The sequence below is a fragment of the Gadus macrocephalus genome, chromosome 6 (genome assembly GCF_031168955.1).
Source record: "Gadus macrocephalus chromosome 6, ASM3116895v1".
NCBI classification, from domain to species: domain Eukaryota; kingdom Metazoa; phylum Chordata; class Actinopteri; order Gadiformes; family Gadidae; genus Gadus; species Gadus macrocephalus.
In genome coordinates, this window is record NC_082387.1 from 12335128 (window position 1) to 12359183 (window position 24056).

The following is a 24056-nucleotide window of genomic DNA, read 5'->3' on the forward strand; positions in this document are numbered from 1 at the left end:
TTACAAGCTATCATATGATTTGACAGACCCCATCTCATCTACCTGTATTTGAATTTTTGAGAAAGGAAATACTTTTTGTTGTTTATATTGTGATACATTTCACTCTCACTTTGCTATGCTGTATATAGATGAGTATGGATACATATGATTGTATGATATCATTAAAACAAATACAATACAGAGGGAGAGAAAAAAAACGGAGTGAGAGGGAGGGTTTCTTTTTTTCCTAGCAGGCGCGTCAGGGGCAGCTAATCTGAAAATAAGGGTCCTTCAAGTTCAACGGCGCATATTTTGGTTTCACCGCACGTCTGCCAAGGTATTTCAGCTTTCTGACTCCTGTCAAACTTTAATGAATTACTCACGAGTCGTTAGGAGAAATTTGCTCAAAGTCATCTAACAGCTTTCATTACTATAGAATGACAGCGCAATGCATTTTCCCGCGCTGGAAGAGTTGGTGTAGCTGGCCAAGCTAATAGTACCGATGGATTTTTTGTTGTTTTTTTCAGATGTCGTGTCGCCTTCTTCAGTGTGGTTGGATTTAGTAACGTTCGTTAGCCTATAGGAGTGAGAGAAACGGCAACAAATATAGTCGCATCGTCTTTGCTGGGCGCCTATATTGAAACGGGATTGAATTGAATGAACGAAGGCTCTAATTTTCTCAATGTTTGGGTTCTAAATTACATCTTAAATCCATGTCTACCTCAACGTTTGTGTCATTGTCACAATGCTTCACCTATCCACTTCCGATCAACCACGGAGTGTATCGTTGACGCCGTGTGTCAGCGGTGCTGTCAGGACCCTTATGTCCCTCTATTCTAGCCAGCCGGTAAATCACCTTCTAGAGGAAATGGGTGATAATACAAACAGATAAGCACCCCCAGTACCTGACCTCCGTAGTCAGGACCTCCCTTAAACCACTAGACACTGCTGCTGACATGGTCCTCCATCACTGCTTGCTTCAATGGGGACCCACAAGTTATTTAGTCCTTATCTGCAGTGGCCCCTGCACAGCATTCACGCTATTGACCCAAACAATGCCACCCCTCACCGCTCACTGCCAACGTGAGTGACAGTGGGTGTGGGTGCACTTGTGTCTGACTTCTGCCTCTATCTTTTGCTGGCTTGTTTGTCCAGTCGAGATCCCCCCTAACACCAATAACAACGACATCCCAATGCTCCCCAAAGAAACCGGCCGCTCTGTCTCACAGTAAAGGGTGTGACACTTCCTTTGCTGTTTATCTAAACAGACTTCTTATAATGGACTGGGCGTTCTATTCAACGCATTTGTTTCATACTGGGGATGACCTGTATTTGTGGGGCAGGGGAAGGCAGGACAATATGGCATTTATATTGGTTAAAGGATAAGACCCCCCCCCCCCCCATGGAAGTACTTCCCCCTCAGAGATAACGGATCCAACCAAAAGCATAACCACAAGCTAACGAAAGCATGATAAACCCACCTCTTTTGAGACATTAAACTCATTATTTTCCTCTGTCAGTGGCACTGAAGTTGCCTCAAATATTAGACTACATTTTTGGCTTGATGAGCTAATATCCAAGGCTAGGCACGCTACTGCTAGCCTGATGTAGACGGCATTGGTCTCCAGGTATGTGTAAGCTACTTTCAGTTTTTCATCACGCAGCTCAAATCTCATATTTGACAATGAGGATATCAGGGATGGGGATCTCAGGGTCCCATGGCTCCATAATGGCTCCGGTGAAGACGGGCATTATCCAGCATCTATTAAAACCCCTCCCTGTGATCAGCACCCCTCCCCTCCCTGATCCTGTCTCGCTTTTATTTATGAATGGGAGAATATGATGGGGGGGGGGGGGGTACTTGGGTTGGTACTTGCTGATCACATGATATCAGCTTCACAGCATCAGTAGAGGAATTTGGACAGGATTCCCCCTGACCCCCCTCCCCCCCCCAGCCAACTTTGAAGCCCCATATGATAACGTGTGGTGCTTCCAAACCTGCCCTCCCTAAAGCCAGTGTATGTGAAGCAAGGCAGCGAAACGAGGGGTGTGTGTGTGTAACGGGGAGATGGTGGCTGCGTTTGATCTGAAGGTCGCCAGCCCCTTGCCGGTGCTGAGAGATGGCTGGCGGGCGAGACTGGCTCTTATTTAATAACATGAAGGGGAAGCGGACCTCTCTCTCATAATTAGGCCTAATTACCCAGCAGGTGTGGAAAGACAGCCCCAAGAAGAGACAAACTGCCTTTATCCAGGGACTTAGAGTCAGATTACCATGAGCTGTCTTATCTGTGAGAGGGCCAGCAGGAGCCCTAGTTGTCCCAGACCCCTGCCCACTGGCTCCCAGGCTCCTCGCTCAGGTGTATTAACTAGCCAGCCAGATTTTCTATCTCCTATGTCTGCAGCACACGGCTTTGATCAGAACTCTGAGACCTGTTGGTCATAACCGAGATTTATTTGTGATTTTTGAAACTTTTAAATTAGCGCAGTTGCATGAGTTGAATTATCCTGAAATTAAACAACGAATATTGCTGAATCACAATAGGGTTTTTCACCAGCCTATGTAGCGAGACTATGAAACCAGACTAGCATAAGAGCTCAGCCTTCAGCAGTGAGTGGTATCAGGCTTGTCGTGTGTTTTGACGTTAAGATCTTCACAGCTGACAGGCAACCGGCTGGTTGCACTGGTTTGTTTGAATGGCCGGCTCTTTCAGGGTTGGCTGTGAAACAATTGAGGTTCCTTTGTGCATAGCTTTGACTGACATCCTGCCACCAGAAGTGTCCCCCACCACCCCCACCGCCACCAGCCCCACCAGCTACTTCGGCCGTCGGCATGTTTGTATTTGGGCTAGGGACTGGCTGGCGGGCAGCAGCTCTATTGTTTAGTGGGTGGCAGAGCGGGCTGGAGAAAATGCTGATGCCGGAGAAAAATAAGAGGCATGGATAGATAATGCTCAGGGGGAAGTCATACCATTGAATTGTTTAAAAAGTGTCCTGTTTGGCTGGCGTCGCCATGCCCCAGCCTGAGCCCGACATGGTGACAGTCCCCCAAGACCCCCTCCTCTTGGTGTCACCAGCTTCCTTCTCAGTGTGACATCCTCCAGCACTCAAGAGGGAGGGAGAGAGGGAGAGAGGGAGAGAGAGAGAGAGAGAGAGAGAGAGAGAGAAAGCGAGAGCGAGCGTGAGCGAGCATGGCTGGAATGGTGGAATGTTCTCAAGGCCCAGTACAAGGAAACGGCTTGGTCCAGACATAGCTAAGTGTCCGCGGCTCTGATACAAGACAATGAGAAAACCCTAATCCACCTGTTATCATGGTGGGACTCTCACACACACACACACACACACACACACACACACACACACACACACACACACACACACACACACACACACACACACACACACACACACACACACACACAGTAGGGAATGCAGTCAACCCACCCATGCACAGGTAGGCTTAGCGAGTGGACCCTCACGAAACAATGCAGTCTTTTTTTTTGTTGTCCTTTGCCATTTTTGTCATACTTCATAACTACACAGCCCAAGAGGATTATTGGTTCATGTCCGGTCTGATGGACATGTCAGGTTGCTCTTTGTTCACGAGGTATGGGGAAACTCATCCAATCTGGTTTTATTGATTGAAATTTCACCCAAGATTTTTGGGGAATCTTAAATTCTGAGTTCTACAAGTGGATAATATCAGGAGTCAGGACTTCAAGTCGAGAATACAACCTTTTGGTGGCTTATGAATGCCTAAGTCCAGTGGATCAGTTCAATACAGCGGTTCCATTTTGTCAGTTGTATGTTGTGGTGGCACTTCCTTTATGTTATATTGCATCTCGGACAGATGAGACGTCTAAATGCACACACTTACACGTGACTCAATATACCTAATTCATGTATGCACATACCATTCTCCTCTGTTGCAGAGTGAGCCCCGAAACACATTGTCCACCCAGTGCCACTAAACAAAGCTTTACCCCAAAGGTTGGGGTCTGGATCAAAATTAGCGTGTTCCCCATCACCAGAAGCCTTAGAGGGCCGTTATATTCAATAAGACGGATAATAATACCTATTCTGAATGTGTCTGAAGCCCTCCATATTACGGTGTTTGCTGGCCTGTGGCGGCGGCGGCGGCGTAGCAGCGTCTCGGGGGATGACTGCGCTCATTGTGAGGCAGAAGAATGTGGCGCTCGGCCCTTAATTAGGAAGGTTGGCCGGAGGAGTCTGTCTGCGCGGTCGGCAGATTCACATGCACAATTTAACCGCTAACCTCCCAAAATGAGCCGCTCTCGAATGCCTCGCACTCGGGTTTCAGCGTGTGCCAGTCGCCCGGGGGCAAAGGTCACGGTGAGTAAGAGTAAGGCAAGGCAGGGAGGCCTGGCGGGGGGGGTCAACAGGCCACGGCTCAGCAGGTATCCCTCATCTTCTTCAGACTGACCTACCTGGAACGCACGCACACACACACACACGCACACGCACGCGCGCGCGGCCGGTATCGGCTCACCTCTCTCGCTCTGTCCCTCTCTACCCGGATCCTCTTTCGTTCCATCGGTCTGCTCTGTCGGCTATTTACATTCTTTCAAACTGCCGGATCACCAGGAGACGCTCCCGACGTTGTTCCGTGATCTGAAGCCGACGCATCCGCTCCGCTCACCGGCTCACCGTACTCGTGGCCTACCTGCAGAAGACATTAAAAAGCTTCATATCGCTTGCTTGTTTTTCGCCCCGGGAAGCGACCGTGCAGTTCAGAGACTGACGGAGGGGGAAGGCTGTAGTCCCACGTCTGTTCACTGTAATTACAGGGTTGCTGATCTGGTGATTTATGATGTATTGAGTGGAAGAGGTGTTATCACAGAGCAAAGGATGTAGAGGGCGCAGAAACAGTGGATCTGCAGCCAACTACTGCACCCATACAGCCATGGGGGTTAGAGATACTCACTCCATAGATGAGATGTGCTGAAAGCAACACTATGGTAATAAGGACTTTAAGGGATAGATCTGTGAAAACACATTGTGCCTATTTTGATTTACTGAGAACAGAAAACGTTTAGAAAGAATTGACTTTGGAAATGTTTTGACAGCAACTACGCACGATCTACAACCGACAGACAACAGTGCAAACAATGAATTCAAAGAAGCACACGATGTAGACCGATACTCGCAATGATCACATTTGAATAATTGCCTGTGGTGTGAAAGTTTACGTTTTCTCTCCTAGGAAGGAGACTGATGGCACCAGTGATCACATGATGTTGCGTCCCTCCCCGACCCCCATCTACACTCTTAGGGGGGCTGCGGCACCCCTCAATACCCTGCACTTCAGTTGCCAGCAGGGGACTCAGCCACTCCTGTACTCTGGGTTAGACAAAACACACACACACACACACACACACACACACACACACACACACAGGGAGACCGACTTTAAGTAAACAACATGTAGACACCATTCAGTAAAGTGTGTGTGTGTGTGCATGTGTCGCTACGTGTGTGTACCTACTGCTGCCAACATCAATTCTGCTGCTGTAGTATTTGTAGTGTAGAACAAATACGCCCTTAGCCTTGATCAGGACACACTGTCAACAATACCATCATTCTTTAAACATTCTCCATTGTTTGCCTTGTAGGTCAGGCAAGGGGTCGATCCACGTGTGGAACCTGGACTCCAGGCGGGCGGAGACGGTTCTGGATGGCCACTCCGGGAGCTCCGTCATCTGGGTCAGCACACTGCAGTCCACAGGGGCTCTGCTCAGGTGACTACAACTCACTGTTATTTCATTACTGATCTCCCTTCCTTCCTGAGAGGTGGATTCACTCCTTTGAAGAGAGCTCTTCATCACCATCATCATCAATTTGCTAACACCTGATACTCATAATGAGATGAGGGATAAATTAAGGTCCCCTAAGTCACATAAATAAAGGATTTACAGAATGCGAGAGGACCTCCGATGAAAGCTTGCCTCCATTATGCCTCCACACTCACTCCTCAATTTACTTTTTGATTAGTTTTTCCCTCCAATCTCTCCCCGCTTCTCTCCTCCTATTGGCGGGCATCCAGTCAGGGGCGGGACATGCGTGTGTGTCTGTGGGACCTGAGCGAGGGCCGTGCGGAGGTCTCCGAGTCGCTGTGGATGGGCAGCGTGGGCTTCTGCCAGTGCTCCACGCTGGAGACGGGCCAGGGAGCCTGGCTGCTGGCCTGCCCCGGGGAGCAGACTGAGGAGGTACGTGCACACGCATACACACGCATGTGTGTAGTGTGAAGGGTGTCCTCCGGGGTGACCCTCTCTTCCGAAGCCTTGAGGTTGATGGTTCGAACCCCCATTTGGTAGAGTAGTGGTATGGAAGAACTCTCTCCCTCCCTCCCACACACACACTAACACACACACACACACACACACACACACACACACACACACACACACACACACACACACACACACACACACACACACACACACACACACACACACACACACACACACACACACACACACACACAGGCTATTCTGGTGGCAGCTGGGTAAACTGGTTGTAACAGTCAGACCCGTCATGACTTGACCTGGCTTGCCAACACTAGCTTTCTGAGTCGGTGAATTATGTCATCCTCTGTCATTGGTCATGTCTCCTTCAATTGTCAAAGCATATTGATATGCAAATTCAGCAAGGTTGAATTTGAATTCTTAGTAGGAATTTCGTTTCTATTAGGTAAGAAATGTAAATAAAAGACTGAGGACCAAGGCACACAGAGCCGAAACGGGCCTAACGATCCGGTTTCGTTTTAAGCAATGACTCCGTAAGGAAGGAGTCATTGCGAAACCGCATCGATCTGTAGAAACGCTGTAGTACACATTCCAGGCCCATAATGCTACTGCTACAGAAATCCAGAAGAAAAAGAAGAGGAAGAGGCGAGCATGCGCATAAAGGCTGCCAGTTGTTTACAAACATACAGTCCGAGAAGAACCAGTAACACGAACAGCTGTTCTACGAAGATTGATCTAAATAGATTTGGTGTATTTGTCCGTCCGTAATCCTTTTTCGCTCATTTTGGTTGCGGATTCTCATTAAATATTGCCCTAGCAACCCAACATGGGACATTATCTACTGCAGAATCATCACAAGCATGTAGTCCGCCATCATTGTTGTTGTGAGTTCTGAGACGCCGCGGGCTTGAGTGGTCATTGGCTAGAAGGTCAAGGGGTAGGGCGATGTCGTCATCGTTTGCGTTTCAGGCGTCCACACGAATCCTAACACGAAACCGCATAGGTCCGGATAGATTTGAAACCACCCTCGGACGTGGTTTCAGAAATGTGCGGTTTCGGGCACCGGATTCGCCGGCTCCGTCTGGACGGTCGGCCGAAACGCACAAGACTTGTGCGGTTTGACCAAAAAACCGGCTCCGTGTGGACGGGGCCTGAATCATATGCTGATCACATCTGTGAAAAGAACTCAACGAGAAAGACTTGTTCTTATCGAATGCTTTGTTTGATAGGCCTCACGTTTTAAGACCGCAGCCCACACTACAGGTCATCCGAAGTCACTGGCCAACACACACAGTAACCGGTCAACCCTTGTACAATCACTGGTCAGCGCACACAGTGGTCATAACTGATAATGACCCTTGGATCAGAAGTGAAGCACCCTTCGCCATACATCCAAAGTTTGCACTCTTGCATGGCCTGCACGCCTACATTTTCGGCATTGTTGTGCACTCACATGCCCAGGTCTTGATAAAATGCAAGTTAGACATAGAAGAAATAAAGGCCTGCTCTTCAACCCTCTCTCTGCATCTTAAAGGAGAAATCCGGTGTAATTGGATTTGGGATATGTTTGGTATGATAACGGGTTGGAATGTTAGTTTTGGAGCAAAAAGGCGCATATAGACGCATTCTTCAGTTGGCTGTTTTTAGCCGATTCTATCAAAACGCTATAAACTTGAAACAACTGGGGCATTTGTTATGCTAAAAACTAAATCGCTATTTTAAACCACTTAAAGGAAGTAGCCCGACACTTCTTTGGTAGTATAATAATAATGTTTTGTATGTTAAGACCCTTATTATACTTCTAGCCTTTTAAGTGGTTTAAAAAACGATTTAGTTTTTACCATAACACATGCCCCTATCGTTCCAAGTTTAAAGCGTTTTGGTAGAATCTGCTAAAAAAAAAGCCAACTTAAGAATGCGTCTATACTCGCTTTTTTGCTCCCAAACGAACATTCCAACTTGTTATCATACTAAACATATCCCAGATCCATTTTACACCGGATTTCTCCTTTAACGGAGTACTTTGTATTAGCATTCTCTGACGCTATTGTAAACGGGTGCATTGATGTCCTCGCTAGTAATCGAAACCACCGTGGCTGGTAAAGTTGCTGCTTTGACTGCTGGGTTAGTGTCCATCGGACCACTTTACCAGGTGAATGAAACTAATGACCCGCTCTGGTCTGAAGGTAAATTGTTTGGTGGAGGGGCATGGGGGGTTGAGGACAATACAGCCATCACTTATTCCGTCCAGATTCATGTTACTAGCTCTTCTGTTGAGGAGCAACACTTGAAAGGGGACCAGAGAGGACATCTGATCCAGGCAAACGCACCCTCGCTAACTCCGCTCGGCATGGCCAGGCTTCTGGGCGCCTGCCATTCCCTGCATCTCAATAATGCCATTGTCCCGATAGAGACACACACACACAAACACACACACACAGACACATGCACACTTGCTCAAAGGCAGATGCATTACACCGTCCAAAACACTTGCAAGAGATCCGTCTTTTGCAGGCCTCACACACGATTCCTTCCACATGGTATTCTACACATGCAGTTATTGGCAACAGAAAGTGATATAAAATACAACAATTATTTGATATGCTTATGGGTCAGGCAGACGTCAGGTCATTGCCAGTCCACTAAGCCACAATTGGTGTTTGTTAAATGGGGATAACGTGGTAAATAGTATTGTGGAATACTACTAAGAAAGGGTTAAAAATAAATGGTTGGATCGACATTAGTACAGCTCTGTTCTCTGCCTACTCTGTGCTGCAAAACGGACGAGCTTTTTGCAATTTCGAAACATGAATGCTGGGGCACATTTGCAACAAACCACACATGAAACTAGCTACTAAGTAAAAGGGCGTAAATGTCGACTATAAAATCCCCGCTTATCCATTTCCATGTTTTTTTCCCTCTTCGCTGTTCACTGCTCACGTGGGGCGGTGGGCAGGCAGCAGCCGAGGGGGAGACATTAATTAATAGTGTGGGGTGTTTACGAGCGACGCGATGCCACACATGAAGCGCCTACCACCTGAGGCGCAGGCTGCTCCCAGCCCCGGCCTGGTAAACACGGGGCTGAGATGGAGCTGCGCGCTAACACACAGATGGCTTCCTCGCAGCGACGCTCTATTAGCGGCCACCTGATGAGGATGAATACGTGCATCCTCTAGCGTGGTTTCCCCCTTCCCCCGAAGGGAATCCGTATCGGGGTTGCCAGCAAGGCCGCGTGTGTGTGTGTGTGTGTGTGTGTGTGTGTGTGTGTGTGTGTGTGTGTGTGTGTGTGTGTGTGTGTGTGTGTGTGTGTGTGTGTGTGTGTGTGTGTGTGTGTGTGTGTGTGTGTGTGTGTGCACAAGTGCTCCGGAATACACTTGCAGGCATACAGTCCATCAAAGGCCTTCATTAGTGTGTGTGTGTGTGTGCGTGGCGGGAGGGGTGCCAGTGTGCGTGGAGAAGTGCAGTGTTAAACACGCCGCTGGGTCAGGGTTTAGCTGGATTCATTATAGGCAGGCCCGACCGGCCAGCCCCTGATGGATAGCGCTGTGGGTTGTGCTCGCAGGCTCCCGTCAGCCAGACTAAGGTCCCCACCCAGACTCACAGAATCGGGTTGCGCTTCTCGGCTAAACACACAAAGAAATCCAGAGTTGGGATATAAATTGTGTGCGAAATGTTCTAATGCAACCACAATTTGTGTGGCCGAGTTGCAATGTCAAGGGAAGGCCAACTTTGAGTTAAAATGCATTGGCAGCTTCAATTGAACTGGCAGCAAATAGTAATACAGATAAATGGGAATAAAGTGTACTTTATAGAATAGTGTAGTGGCTAGGGTTTTGGACGAAAGGATACTGGGTTTGATCCCAAAGGTACACAACCTGCCTGTTGGCATCCTTATAGCAAAATGCATAACCTCTACTTGGTCCTTAAGTAAAGGTTTCTGATTTCACTGTTAGGTGCTTTAGATAATATCGTCTACTAAATGACTAAATAGCAGTATTAAAATAGAGAATTGTCGTTGACTGACGGCAGCATAGGCTGAACACATAACAAGACCCTCTGTTGGTTGAGATGTGGTTTGAATGCGTTTGCTTTAAGCCCTTTTTTATCTCCTCCTTACAGATCAAGATATTTGCATTACCCGGGAAGACTCTGGTGTGCTCGCTGCTTCCCAGGGCCAAGCTGGGGATGGTCATGTGTCTCCAACTGTGGCAGGTATGTCCAATCTTCTCTGATATGATCTAAGAAGCTAATTATAGTTCTTATCATTCCCTAGTTGGGAATTTCGTTTGTATGGCTCTATATCTCGGCCAAAATCCCACATAACAAACACATCCTTGCAAATTGTGAGTACTTTTACTGCACCGTGCGCGGTATTTCTTTGCTCGTGCTTAGAAATAAGCATGAGCATATAATTAGATGTATTGGCACCTCTCTTCTTCCACAATGTTTCACCTAGAGACTCTATTACAAATTTTTATATTGTTGATTTACATGCTAATGTAAATCATCACACTTGATCTTAAGTACAAACAGAGATAGCCGTTATCACTTATACTTGTTGAGATTCAAGTTTTTTTTCTTTACCTGTTTCTTATATTTTCAGTTGGGGTTCATTTTCTCTCATTGGCCAAGATGACTATTACAAAAGTTCAACATTTAGGACGTAGTGGTGCCTTACAACGTCAATAATTGGCCTAGAAACACAATATAAAGCTTAAAGTGTTACAATTGTTCTTGTAACACTTTCACTGTTTTTTGCTTATTTGCAATTCTTCGATGATTGGAAAATATACTTGTTGAGCATCAGGATTTTTGTGTAGCGACCCCGTTTCTATTCGTTTCTTTACGTCCTAAACTGTGTAGATTTATTAAATATATTTTCAACGGCACAACATATTTTCTGCAAGAATGCATTTTCTGGTTGGTTACATGTTGCCAGACAAGTCCAACCACCTCTTGAAGACCGTAGACCATTTATTGGGGTACATCAAGCCAGTTCCCAATTAACCAAGACTGCTCAGGAGCTGACCTCTCAGAACATGCGTTGGAGAACAATAAGGCGCAGTGTTACCCCTCAGACAGCGTGCAGTTGTTTACAGAACGTATGACTATGAGATCATGTGGTCTAAAGGTTAGAGCAACAAACCTTGTTTAGGGGTTACGATGGCCAGTGTTGCAATGGCCTTGGCTGGCTCCGCCTACTTATGGCAAAAAAGAAAATTACACGCGCAAGCAGAGAGACTGTGAGAGAGTGGGGCCCTGCTGCACACGGGGGTGGCAGTTGTGTAATCATCAGTTAATGATTTCTCCTCTCAGGTTTATTATTGATCTCATAAAAGCATAAAAAGTCTGCATTAAAAGCTCTTATATATATAATAATTTGTGTGCACATATTAGTTGTGCCCTTGCAAAGTATTTTGGGATTTGATGTTTTTTCAGTGATATGCCACCATAATTTCAATATTTATGTAGCCATTGACCATAAGGATTGATCTCTAAGGATAGAGTAGATACAGTAGATATTTGATATTGATTATTTTTAAAAAGTTAAAAAGATCTGCTGATTGCTCCCTTATTCCGAGCCGTTGCACACTAACGCATAGTAACACGCTTGTCAACACGGCTAGCAAGAGATGCTAATTCAGTTCGATTTATCACTGCCAACTCGTCACAGGTTATTTTTTTCTTCCTCTTTTTCCGTACATTTTTCTCAACTTGCAGAAGGTCCCAACACTGTAATTAGAGCGTTTTTGGAAGGTCCGGGGGGGTTGAAGCTAACATATATCAGCCTGCAGCTGCACACCCGGCCCGGGCTAGGATACGCAACGTCTCTGTTTCTCAACGGCTGTCCCAACGTTTAAATTTCCCTGCCAATAATGAGACATGTAATTATTTTCACAGTTAATTTGTAACCCATTGTCTGGTGCTGTTTGCATTTGCATTTGGAATAATTTGAGATGGGGGGGCTGGGCTGGTTTTGCAGTTCTTAGAGGTCATGCACATGACTTTCTTTAGCGTTGCATTTTGTTGAATTACAAACAAACCCACTGGTGGTAATTTCCCCCCTGGGAGGCAAATTCGCTATTAAGCGAAACAGGCATTTAAACGGACAGCTATTTCAGGACCCCTGGGTTGTGTTTGTTTACAGCTCAGCGGGCGCATGCGTGGCAGTGGCGCTCTGACATGCTGACGTTCTGCAGAGCCTAGCTGCACATACCGACACACGCGGCCTGTTGCCATGTATTATCTTTCCTCCTTGACGTGTATTTCCGAGTTGCAACCCTAAGTTGTTTCCTTTCATCAGGTTTATTTATGATCCGATACGAGTTCTTCGCAGACTGCCTGGAAACATAATTATCAATAAAGTTGTACGAGTGTTACAGTGCAGGCAGGGCGCTTTTTACCTCAAAGCCATGTGACGCTAAATCACTTTGGGTTCAGCTACTGCTGCTGTGACACAGCGGAGTGAGGCCTATAAAACTGTCATGCGACTGGATATATGTGTGTGATATATATATGTATGTGAGTGTCTGTGTGTGTGTGCGTAACCAAGGATAAGCAACGTGTTGCTACATGCTCACACAGGTTGAACATAATTGTCACGTTTTCCCATCAGTCCTAAAAGATTCGGTGAAGTTCGTCTGGTGTTTGTTATCAACTCTCAACTGTTTCCTCACCGTGACACACCCCAGGGAGAGACAGCCAACCGTTTTTTCTACTTTCACTGCCTGCTCACTTTCCCCTCTTCTCTTCCCCTCTGTCTTCCTCCCCATTCCCCGTCACCTTTCTCGCTCACTTATTCTACCCTTGCTACCTGGAAACCTTCTGTGATCATTTTCATCCAGCTGATCACTCTCTCTTGTCTTCAAACACTTTCGAGACAACCTTTGGGGGGAAATTAGCTATAAGCATAGAAAGATAAACTATTATTTTCTACTTCAGAGACCCTTGTCGGACCTAAAGATCCATGTGTCTCTTTCCACTGCATCCATAGGGTGAGTGAGCTTGTTGTCTGATCTCTGTGATTTGATTGGCTGGGAGTGGTGAGTGATAGGACAGACACTGAAGGAAGAAAGTGCATCCATATGTGGAGGCCTCCTCTGTGTGTGTGTGTGTGTGTGTGTGTGTGTGCGTGCGTGCGCATGCTGGGCCTTGGGGGACAGTAGTTGATATATGATGTGCGAGGCTTTTAAAAGTGAACGGAGGCTAGTGGGGAAGAAGGAAATGTTCCTATACAGATATCCATCACTCTCAGTTCATCGGCTCTCAAAAAATGCAATAAATAAATAAATAACAATAACACGCAGCCATGACATCATCAGGGCAGACCAGGGCTGAGCGACGCCCACGATGGGTTCCTGATGTGCAGACATGTCGCTGACTGCATCTCAAAAGAAGACCCTCCTTCCTGTCCTTCCTGTGGTTCCGTTAAGTCCAGTTCGTAATGAGTTTGAGGAAGCCCCTCTTTTCTACCGTCCCACCATCTCGGCACCACCTCTTCCCCTGCTCTTTCCCTGTCCGTCCAACCGTTCAGCCAGCTGCTGGTCTTCTTGAGTGATGGATCTCCTCCCACGCCCCCCCCTCTCCAGCAGAGAGCCCTCTCGTAGAAGGGCCCTATGGAGGATATAATGAATTAGGTGTCTACTCAGGGTTCCCCGACCTCCGAACCCTGACATGATCAATCACGGAGGTCCTACACTTATGTGAAGTGCAAAGGGCCACGGTGAGCCCTCTGGCCTGGAACGCCTGGGCCTGCCTCTCGCCGGCAGGCACGGGCCTCCGCATTCGACTGGGTCCTTCTATTTGTTTTCACAATCTTAACGTTCATCCCGCGCCTTGTGTGTTTGGACGGAATACATACAAGGGCTCTGTCTATCATTTATTCAGCGACGAAGGAAGACCTGCAAAAGGGATGGCGTAAAATTAGAAGAAGACTTGAGGATGGATGAAACCGTGGCAGTCACAGCACACATATGGAAATCATCTCTTCACCTCCTCGGTTACAGCTTCTCAGGGCAAACGGGGCCCGTGGCAGCATCTACAGTACTTCTCAAGGACCGGAGTACATTGAATTATGTTGGAGGCAAGGCGTAGCAGTTGATCGTAGATATTTAATACCTTCAAAACAGAAACCAAACATGTGTTGCTCCGCTTGCTAGGCAATGCAAATGGTTGCTCAGAGGTGCTCAGTTAATTGGTAGCTGTAGTGATCAGTGGTATATCCCCCGAGGCTGGGGTGGTGTTGACGCAACACAAGGCAAGGTCTACTGCATACCAAGAGGAGGAATAATGGTGGGAATATTGGCAGCAGAGTGGACTCCACCGGCCCTGTAGGCAGCCCTGCCCATCCCATATCATTCTATCTTCCCTCCTTCCCTGCTTGCTTTTACTCCTGGTTTGTTTTTCTTACTACCTAGACCATACCCCCCCCCCCCCGACACAAACACACCACCATAGCCCAACCCCCACCCACACATCAGCCGTGACATATGAAGCGATACAGCTTGTATAAGCTCACCTTTACGTTCTCATTCGCCAGAATGATTTACAGGCCCGCGGCCATTCCTCCCCTCACAGCTCCTCTCTCTTTCTTGCCAGGTGACGTAGAGGAAGCCAGAGACAGCGCAGATGCCCAGAGGTTATCTGTGTCTGTGCACGGCTCTCCATCCAAAGAGGGGGGGAAGTAGGGGGGGGGAGAGATGCAATGAGTGAGAGGGGGGGGGGGGAGAGAGAGAGACGGAGAGAGAGACATCCTACATAAGTGTCTCTTTTAATTGTCAGACCGCTGGAAGGTTATCTTCGATATTTTCATTGCACTTTTAAGCGATGTGGAAGCCGGCTGCAGGCCCTTAGCCTTGTCGGCTGACAGTGGATACAGATGAGGAGCAAAGTGACACGCGGTGTAATGGACTGCTAGCGGGAGGGGGGGGGAGAGGCAGGCTGACGAATGGAGCCCTCCGTGTCCCCCATGGTGTCGGCGGGAGCTTCCAGAACGATAACCCTTGCTCGGCTCAGCTTCTGGGACTGCGCTCTTTTTTTACTTCTTGCGGTTAGTCTCACAGTCTCATCTCCCATCTCTTTCCCTCCACCTCTTTTTGAGTCTTTGTTCCTCCCTGAGGACTCCCCAGTCCTCTTCTCTTCTCTTTCCTCCACAGGCTGTTTTCTGGGTTGTTGGATATTGTGTGTTTTTAGGTTTTAATATGAACCTTAACAAGGACGATTTTCTGTCACACTGTTAATGGAAAACAGGGCTTGTGTATCTTGACACCACATCACGACTGCCTCCATTTCGGAAGTTTACGAGCATAGGATTCATTACTATGTAAAATTACATTCGGCAACAGAAAATCCCATGATGCATTCTGATGTTCAAGCCCTATAAAGTGTTCAGAGTCTTAAATCAACTCTCCTTCAATCCACCCAGCCAGACGCGGGCCCCGGGCCGCTCCTGTTGGCGGGCTATGAGGACGGGTCTTTGCTGCTGTGGGACGTGGCCCAGAGGTCCGTCCTCAGCCAGGCCTCCGCGACTCTCCCCGAGCCCCTCATGTGCCTCGCCTTCGACCCGCAGCGACTGAAGGGTGTGGCCGGCTCCTCGGACAAGACCCTCCAGCCCTGGGTTCTGGACCAGAACAAGAACCTGCAGGTGAGTGAGAGGGGTGCACGGTGATCCTATAGCGAGGTTCCTGTGTAAGTCTGAATGGTTTGGAACATGACCTGAATTTGGATAACATTTTTAAAGGCAGTGATAAATATCTACCCTCAACACCCAAAAACAAGGGTCGAGGTATATTCCTAACCCCAACATGCTCCTGACATCTTGAGCATGTTGTGGTGTCTCAATGTTCTTAGTCTGCTTGATGACTAAACATTAAACTACACACACACACACGCACACAAGCTATCAGTTGTGTGTGCTTGTATAACAACGTGAAAACAGAGTTGTTTACTTGATATTTAATCTCAGATGCAGACTTGACAGTGGTAACCATTCACTGAGTGATAATCAGGAAGAGCAACAATAACAGGTTATTATGCACCGACTTATTACACAAACACATTTCTATTGTTACCCCCCCGACACATCTGTGTTTTCCCATAGACGTATACTCACCATACTCACTGCATAACGCACCAGATTGAGAATACCCCCGAAACCTTAGTCAGAATCCAATGCATTGCCAGCACGTCTTCAGCCCGCTTCGGGTCTGCTCCTATGACAAAGGCAAACACAACAAATAGCCTGTCAGAGGCGCGCCATACCTCATCTCCCGTAACAGTCAGTGCATCATGAGTCACAACGCCTCATTAGCCACTATATATTTTGTTGATTCCACGAGCAGAAGGCAGTGACCCCGTGTCTCAGCCGGCGGCCATGAATCAGCTTCAGGAGAGGGGAACCGTGAGTTGATGTACAGAACTTGGACCCGTATTATTGTTTCCAGAACCTTCTTTTTACAAATGAACGCTTGAATTAGAAATCTTTGCAAAGCCTCCCCCGTTTCTCGATTTTATTTCGCCTTTCTTTGCCCGAACACACATCTGAGAAAACAACGTGCAAGAGCACTCCCACTATGCTGAAAAATCTGAGGATAACAATGATTGTTGGAGTTTATTATTTTTCACAAGTAACGAAATATGACCGAGTGTGTAATCCGAGACAAAGACGATTGGGGAAGAAGAGTGTTGAGGTGGGGGGGCCGGCGGGTGGGTAGTGGTGGTCTGTGGGGGGGGGGTTGCTCAGTGTTCGGGTGTGGGCCTCGGTGTACGGAGCCAGTGGGGGCTTTTAAATAATCCTGAAGTTCAGCCTGGTGTGACGTCCAGACAGCTGTCCCAGTTCCTCCCCTACAAAAGTATTTTTGTGCTGTATTAGAGGGGTGGGAATGGACCTGCCGGGCTGTGACAGACGACCCGCGAGAGGTAATAAAAATATCAAAACCTCGGGGCCTCCGAAAGCCAAACAGAAAACATGTCTGCAGCGAGAGGGAACAGTAGTTACCAGCGGGCGGCCTCAGTAAAGCAGTATGGGGGCTATGAGCAGCACAGCGCGGATGTTTTACAGTCTCAGTATTGTCATCACATTTCCACCCAATTAACTTTATATTCTTTGAATTGGTTTAGGTGCGCTTATTAGTTTGTGACTTACATTTTTTTTTATAAGTTTTGACAAGTAGTAGTAGTTTTAGACTTTATGTGATTATATCATACATTAATTATATCGTTTTTGATTATTCCTGGGATTGCATTGCATGAGATTTGAGAGAGAAAATTCATAGGTCCTAACTCTTTTCTTTCATTGCTATCATGTCATCTCCACGCTGGAGTAAGGACGCAGCACACTGTTGGTATTGTCATGGTTGCTTCAATGAACGGGATTGTGTCGCAAGACGCTGCAATTCCCCATGATTTCCATTATTCATTCCTATCATCCGGTAATCCTGAGTGCCACATGATGCCTCTGCCTCACCCAGATACCCCCAGGGCAAAGTGGACTCGGTTCCCTCTGTGCATGGCATAGAGCAGGGCTGTCTGGAACTGTCAGAGGCAGGGTGAAGGGAGGAAAGCAGAGTTCTACACAATGCAGTGCGCATATGATTTACTGGGGGGCCAAGGCCTGCAGAGAGAGTTTATCAAGCCCTGATAAGGACTGATAGCCTATGGAATGGCAGTTTAATGTATTACACATGCCTCCCAGGGGCCCTTTATCTGCCCCTGATGATCTTAAGAGAGCCTGCAACCTTGCTATCTGTTCCTCAAAGAGGATACATCTTCTGCTCTCCCTCCTGCCCACACTCCACCCCCCTGCACACATTTCTGACGTTTGTGTCAGTGCAAGAGTGTAAGGATGTGGGTGTCGAAATGGGTTTAAAGGCTTTTAAGAAAGACAGACACATATTTAAGCAACCGCTCAGCATATTGTTATGAGCGGAGACTGGTTCCTCCAGATTGAAGTAAAGGGAGAAAGGGTCAAAATGGAGAAAGAAGACAACGAGACGGGGATTAGCAGGGTACACCATGCATGGCTGAAAGCCTTTCTCCGAGACATGAAGACAGCTCAGTACAGGTGGAGCTTCTGATCCTTGTCGTTCCCAGAACGCAAAAACATAGGCCTTCACTGTCCCACCACGTTCCCCTGCCAATCACCTGCATGGCATCATCCCTGGATTATTCATTTCTCCACCGATTGCAAGCAAACGGTGAGGTCGGCCAATCAAGGCCAATCTTCACGGTCGGGTGGGATGGTGGGAAGGGAGATCAGGGAAGAATGACTTTAATTGGGACTTTTTGTGAGGCCTTCCTGAGCTGTCAGAAATGATGGCCTTAACTTTTAGTTTTTTGTTTATTTGTCCCACCTCTCTCTGAAAAGAAAGACTCACCCACCTGACATGTCCATCTCCTGTCAGCCAAAGCCAAGCTCTGACAGGCCAGGTGACAAAAGGCTGTAATCTCCCCACTGCGGAGCCTGGCGCGGGGTGTGTCAGAAACACTGCAGAAAAAAAGGCTGTCCTGGGCCGACAGGCTCGAGTGAGTAAGCGTTGATGGGTCGTTTCAATAGAACAGCGTGAACGCAGAAAATCGGTGCCAAATATTTGAGAATGGGGGGAGAAAAAGAGGGTTTTGAGTGAGATGTGCCAAGTGGAGGCCTTCCTTTGAACGGCTTTTCTGTTGGCAAGAAACTGAAAAAGACGGAACATTTAAAAAAAAAAAGAATCTCAAGTGTGAGTTTGTATTGGATCAGTTGAAGCCCGCGGAACGTTTCTCGTAGACTCCTGCCAGCTGGGAAGACTTTAGACTGCGTGTCTCCGTGTGTGAGGTGTCTATGTATAAGTATGTTTGTGTGTGCATGTGGCCATGTGCAGGCTATAGCCCGGGCCAGAGACAGCCTGCACCCTGACACAAACAAAAAGGAATGGGTTCTTAAGACGGATGCCGGTCATGATGAGAGTTTGATGGTGAGGGAGCAAAGTGAAAGAATAATGGTGGTGTCTGGAAGTGCTAGCCAAAAACTCCCAGGTTAGCACTAATGGATTTCATTTAAGGATTGAGCCCTGGCTAATAGCAGTGCTAGCAGACCAGCACGGTTCCGTGCAATAGCATCGGGAATCATCCCTATCCACTAGGGAAATTGAATTGACATCGTCCTTTCGTCACATTTTCCTCTGAAACCCGAGCCGTAGCCCAAGTCGTGTGATGGATTTTCATTTTATACTTTCCAAAGCAACCTGTATTGGGATCATTTGTTGGCCAGGACTTGGACAGATGTAGCAGGGAAACCGTCTAATGAACACTTTTGGTTTTTACTACAGGAAATTAGCACTGGAAGGTACAAGCCAACACCAGCCATTGGAAGCCCCCAGTGGTAGATTATCCACCTCCCACTGCTACTCAGACCAGAGAAAGTTTTAACAATTATCCAGCCGTCTCTGCCTAATGGCTGTTACTACGTCACAACCCATTTTCTCTTTACGCTTTCTCCTTCTACTGCATAAATGTCTTTCTCTGACAGAAACAATGGGAAACAAAACAAACACAAATAGATACTTAAAACCGTCATTACCGAGGCCGTAATCCAAACCAGATGGGGAGAGGTCGAGGCATACCAACTTCCTGAGGTAATATCGGGGTGCAAAACAATCTGTCTTTCACCCCTAATGTCCTTTTGTAGGGCTGCATCTGTCTGCCTCGGTCTAAGCAGTCATGAGCCGCTTCACACAAACGGCGCTAGTGACGATCGGTTGCTTTACCAAGAAATAAAAACCCAGAACTAAAATAAAGAATTGGAAAACACAACAGCATGTTCTTAATTCACATTCCTGCTCTCTCATTTTGATCAATGACATTCCCGCCTGCTCTCTTTCTCCTGCAGCCATTCTATTCCACTTCCTCCGCTCGTTCTTGGGGTACCTGGTTTATATCTTCCACATGCCGGCTGTAGATGGGTTTCCAGCCCAGAACAGGAGCACGCAGATAAATTCTCTGGCGTCTCCTCCTGCACGGGGCCATTAGTCTCCTTGGACACCGCTTATGAAGTCCATTTTACGCTGTCCAGTTTGATTTCGGCTCTCGAAGCCAGATGTGCTTGTCCTATTCGCTGATCACAAGTGCCGCGATCCCCTGGCCACAGGAAGAGCACGTTTCAGGCCCAGAGGAATGTCCTCCGCGGCAACGGGGCCTTCTGCCGCCATTAGTTATGATGTGTCAGAATGTTGCCCGTTTACAACGGTTGATACAGTCCTACGAACATTGTAGATCACAGGCAGTGGAATCGTGTGGGGGGGGGGCGGGGCGATGTAGAGGGGGGCAAACGTCCCAGCCGTGTATTTATCGAGTCTCTTCTGCCGCTGACCAGACCTATCAGTGCATATGCAATACATCAGAGGTGCTTAAAGGCCCACTATGCAACTTCGGGCATTTCTTCGCTGTTTTCTTGGTTTTGGCACGCACATTTCTCTACACAGCGCCCCCTACAGCTTCGTAGTAGATATTTCACAACACTGTCGTAACAACTCGTTGACGACCCTTCCCCATGCACTTCTACGCGAGCCATGTGCATTTGTTTTCAAAGAAGCCGGCGAATGCGTGGAGCCATGTCCGAAGTAGATGTTCATAAAGTGTAGGCAAGGTTATACATTTTTAAAAGGGTGTATTTGTATTGGAATAAACATAAATCCATCCTTTTTTATAGTTGACGGGGAGAATTTATATCCTAGATTATAATTGTTTTATTTTAGGTTGAACAGAACAATCAGTGTAAGAGGTTTGGCCAACATAATAATCTAAATAAACAAGAACCTGGATTCGGGGATTCAATCTGTATCTGGGGGACGAGGCAGACGAACAGCAAAACACCCATGGAAACAAAGGTGTTTATATGGTTGCAACCAAGCAAGCTAGAAACATACAGGGCTCACAACAAAACGGTCGAGAAAACAATTTTTACAGGGCTCACAACAAAATGGTTGAGCAAACACATTTGTACAGAGACTATCAACATCAAGAATACCACGAAGACAAAGGCCACCCAAGGGTACTTTCAATTTCAAAAGCAACACGGCCGAGTCGGCGTCTGATTTGCAGTCTTCTTTTTCTTTCAGTTCACGCTATTCCTGAAAAGCTTGCCCAACGTTTACTCGTGTCTGGCCTCTCTGCCGGTCAGTCTCCCTTTTCTCTTCTTCTGTTCCTCCGACATTGGGTTTCTCTGTCTCTTTTTAGTCGGCTGATCTATGATGAATATAACAATCCCTTAGTGACTTGTGTTTATATCGAGCCGGTTCCGTGTTTGGGGGTCTGTGCCGTAAAGCAATTTGTTACTTCGCGAGACCCGAGACTCCCGCGAGAGTGGGCGGCGGGTCGCCGGCAGAAACATATTCCTTTTCTCCGCCAAGATGCGCAAGGGTGAGTCGAAACAACGAACAATCGAACAAAAATGTATAATAGAACCATCGCAATGACTCTTAGCCTGTTATATTAAGGTATATTAAGGTAAATCAAGCCAAAAATTGCAAAAGTTGCATAGTTCCCCTTTCACTCGTCTGATCTCTTTTCTGGTCCATTCTTCTTTTGTTCCACCGACGGTCGCCTCTTGGGTCGCTTATCAGTCGATTGATCCATGATGAATGCAACAATTGCCTCGCAACTGGCTGTTTATATCTAGCCGGTGCCATGTTTGGGTGTGTGTCTGTGCCGTAAAGCATTTTCGAAACTACAATCTGACTACATTTTCGAGGATACTTCCGCTGCGTCACATCCGGATTGTGTCGGTCCGAACAGAGCAAGTTGCATATGCGCTTTTTCACTGGAGAGGCGACATGGGTAAATGACACACCCACCAATCGACCCAGAAATGGATGCAGAACCATCAGCATAACTCTCAACCTGCATACTTAATGTAATTTTGGCTAAAAAAAGTTGCATAGTGGGCCTTTCAGGCAACAACCGTTCGACAAAACAAGCATTTCACCCGGGCCGTCGCTCTCTTTAACGCTCAGCGTGACAAAGGTCATTTAAATCCGTCGTGCCCCCCCCCACACACACACACACACAGTCCCCACTCTCGCAGTTGAACGGCGAGAGGCGTGCTGCCGGCCTGTTGCGCTGTAATGTTTTCTGTTGGTCGACGACGGTGGTCCGTGGTTATGGTCACCAGATCTGGCGGACGAAGGCTTCCATTTTGGCTCCCAGTCCACAAATCTCAAAGTTTTTGTTTGTAACATGTCCTGATCTTAATTCAGAACCTTTTTCACGTTTTGAAGCGTCACAGTGTATGGTTTCATTATATTTTCATGGTAATCGATGACTCTAGCATCGCCATCAACTAACGTTGCTGAAAGTTCATCATTTAGATGCATGCAATTGATTTGAAATGTTTCCATGCATCTACATGTTGCGTTGTGAGTAGAGCGAGAGGTGGCCATGTTGGGGAACCAGACCTAACACTTTGTGATTGTTGTTGTAGCTCACGGACCCCGTGACTCTGGTCAACCCTGGGGTCTCCCAGCTGTGTATCCGTGGAGACGGTAAACTCCTAGCGTCGGCTGGCTGGGACCACCGCGTGCGTGTGTTCGGCTGGAAGAAGCTGCGGCCGCTTGCAGTGCTGCAGCACCACACCGACATGGTGCTCGGTGTGGCCTTCTCGGACCACCAGGACCCCCGGCAGAGGCTCCTGGCAGCGGGCTCCAAGGACCAGCGCATCAGCCTCTGGTCCATATACAATGAAGGGGCGGACACTGGTTGAGGACTCGGTACCCTGGGGGTGAACATTAAGGGCTGAATTTTTTTCGGGGAGTCCTTAATTACTTCAACACCAATGCTTGACTTGATTGGACACTGGAGTGTGGCATTTCATCACCTGTCATTAAGCGTGAATAGCACTTGATTGTTTGATTGATCAATGGTGTTTTGATGATGTGTTTTTTATTTAATTTTTTTTTACATCAAGTACCCTTCATCAAAATTGGTTTATGTTTTATAAGTGTTGCATTATACATTATAGTGGGCAAAGGAATGCATTAATTAACCCATATGTGAATAAGCTGGACTTTTCAATCCCTGAAATGAATCATTGTGTATCCATAAGACACTGGCTGGACTTTGTCTGAAAATCAATAAAACAAGTTTTTAGCACAAAACTAGTTTTAGCATTTGATTCACACAAGGCCAAACACCATGCTATTTTTCTCGAGCCAGTAGTCAGCATTATAATAAGCCTGTCCAATTGTGTAGCACAGCCTGGCGTTGAATGCACCTAAGCCATTGTTTGGGCTTATCTGGTGGGAGATTTGCTCCAGTGCACTTGAATTTGAGGCATAAGTTGGAGCTGAGCGGCTGTGTCATCCAGCGTTGTTGTTCTTACGGCGCTATAGGTCGGCTGCGGCCCTCCGGCCTGACCCCGGCAGTATTTGTCAAACAAGGTTAATCACAGCCCCGACATGGGGAACACAGGCCTGTTGGTTTAGTAGACTCACATTCAGACCACCGCCGTCTGCATTGTTTGTTGGAGCACTTTATTGTCCGCACTTCAGGTCAAATGTGTGTGTATGTGAGGTCTGTTTCATTTTGCTCCAAAACCTATTTTAGGGAGTTAATCAGCGATTATTTTGAGTTTGGTCGTTATTTATTTTTCGTTTAACCAGATAAAACCAAACAAGTAGAAGGTATTCTATCGCCATCTTTGTTGTCACCGACTGAATCAATAACTGTTGCATCATGGAAGCTCATATGTAATTGTTCCATAGTGCTTCTGCAGTTGTGGGGGGTCTGGAAAAGCACACAGGCGTTTAACTTCAGTGTATAGCTATGAGAGAAGAACGGCATGCT

The 24056-nt window shown here is 47.2% G+C and overlaps 1 protein-coding gene across 1 annotated transcript; it reads left to right on the top strand.

The window, feature by feature from the left end:
- Window positions 1–246: 246 nt before the first annotated feature.
- On the top strand, window positions 247–23358 carry gnb1l (guanine nucleotide binding protein (G protein), beta polypeptide 1-like). The gene is made up of 7 exons (XM_060054176.1): window positions 247–316; window positions 5201–5341; window positions 5610–5735; window positions 6041–6203; window positions 10362–10454; window positions 15667–15885; window positions 22696–23358. Exons 2-7 carry the CDS (start codon window positions 5229–5231, stop codon window positions 22972–22974), a joined length of 993 nt encoding a protein of 330 aa, XP_059910159.1. The 5' UTR covers window positions 247–316; window positions 5201–5228; the 3' UTR covers window positions 22975–23358.
- Window positions 23359–24056: the final 698 nt, after the last annotated feature.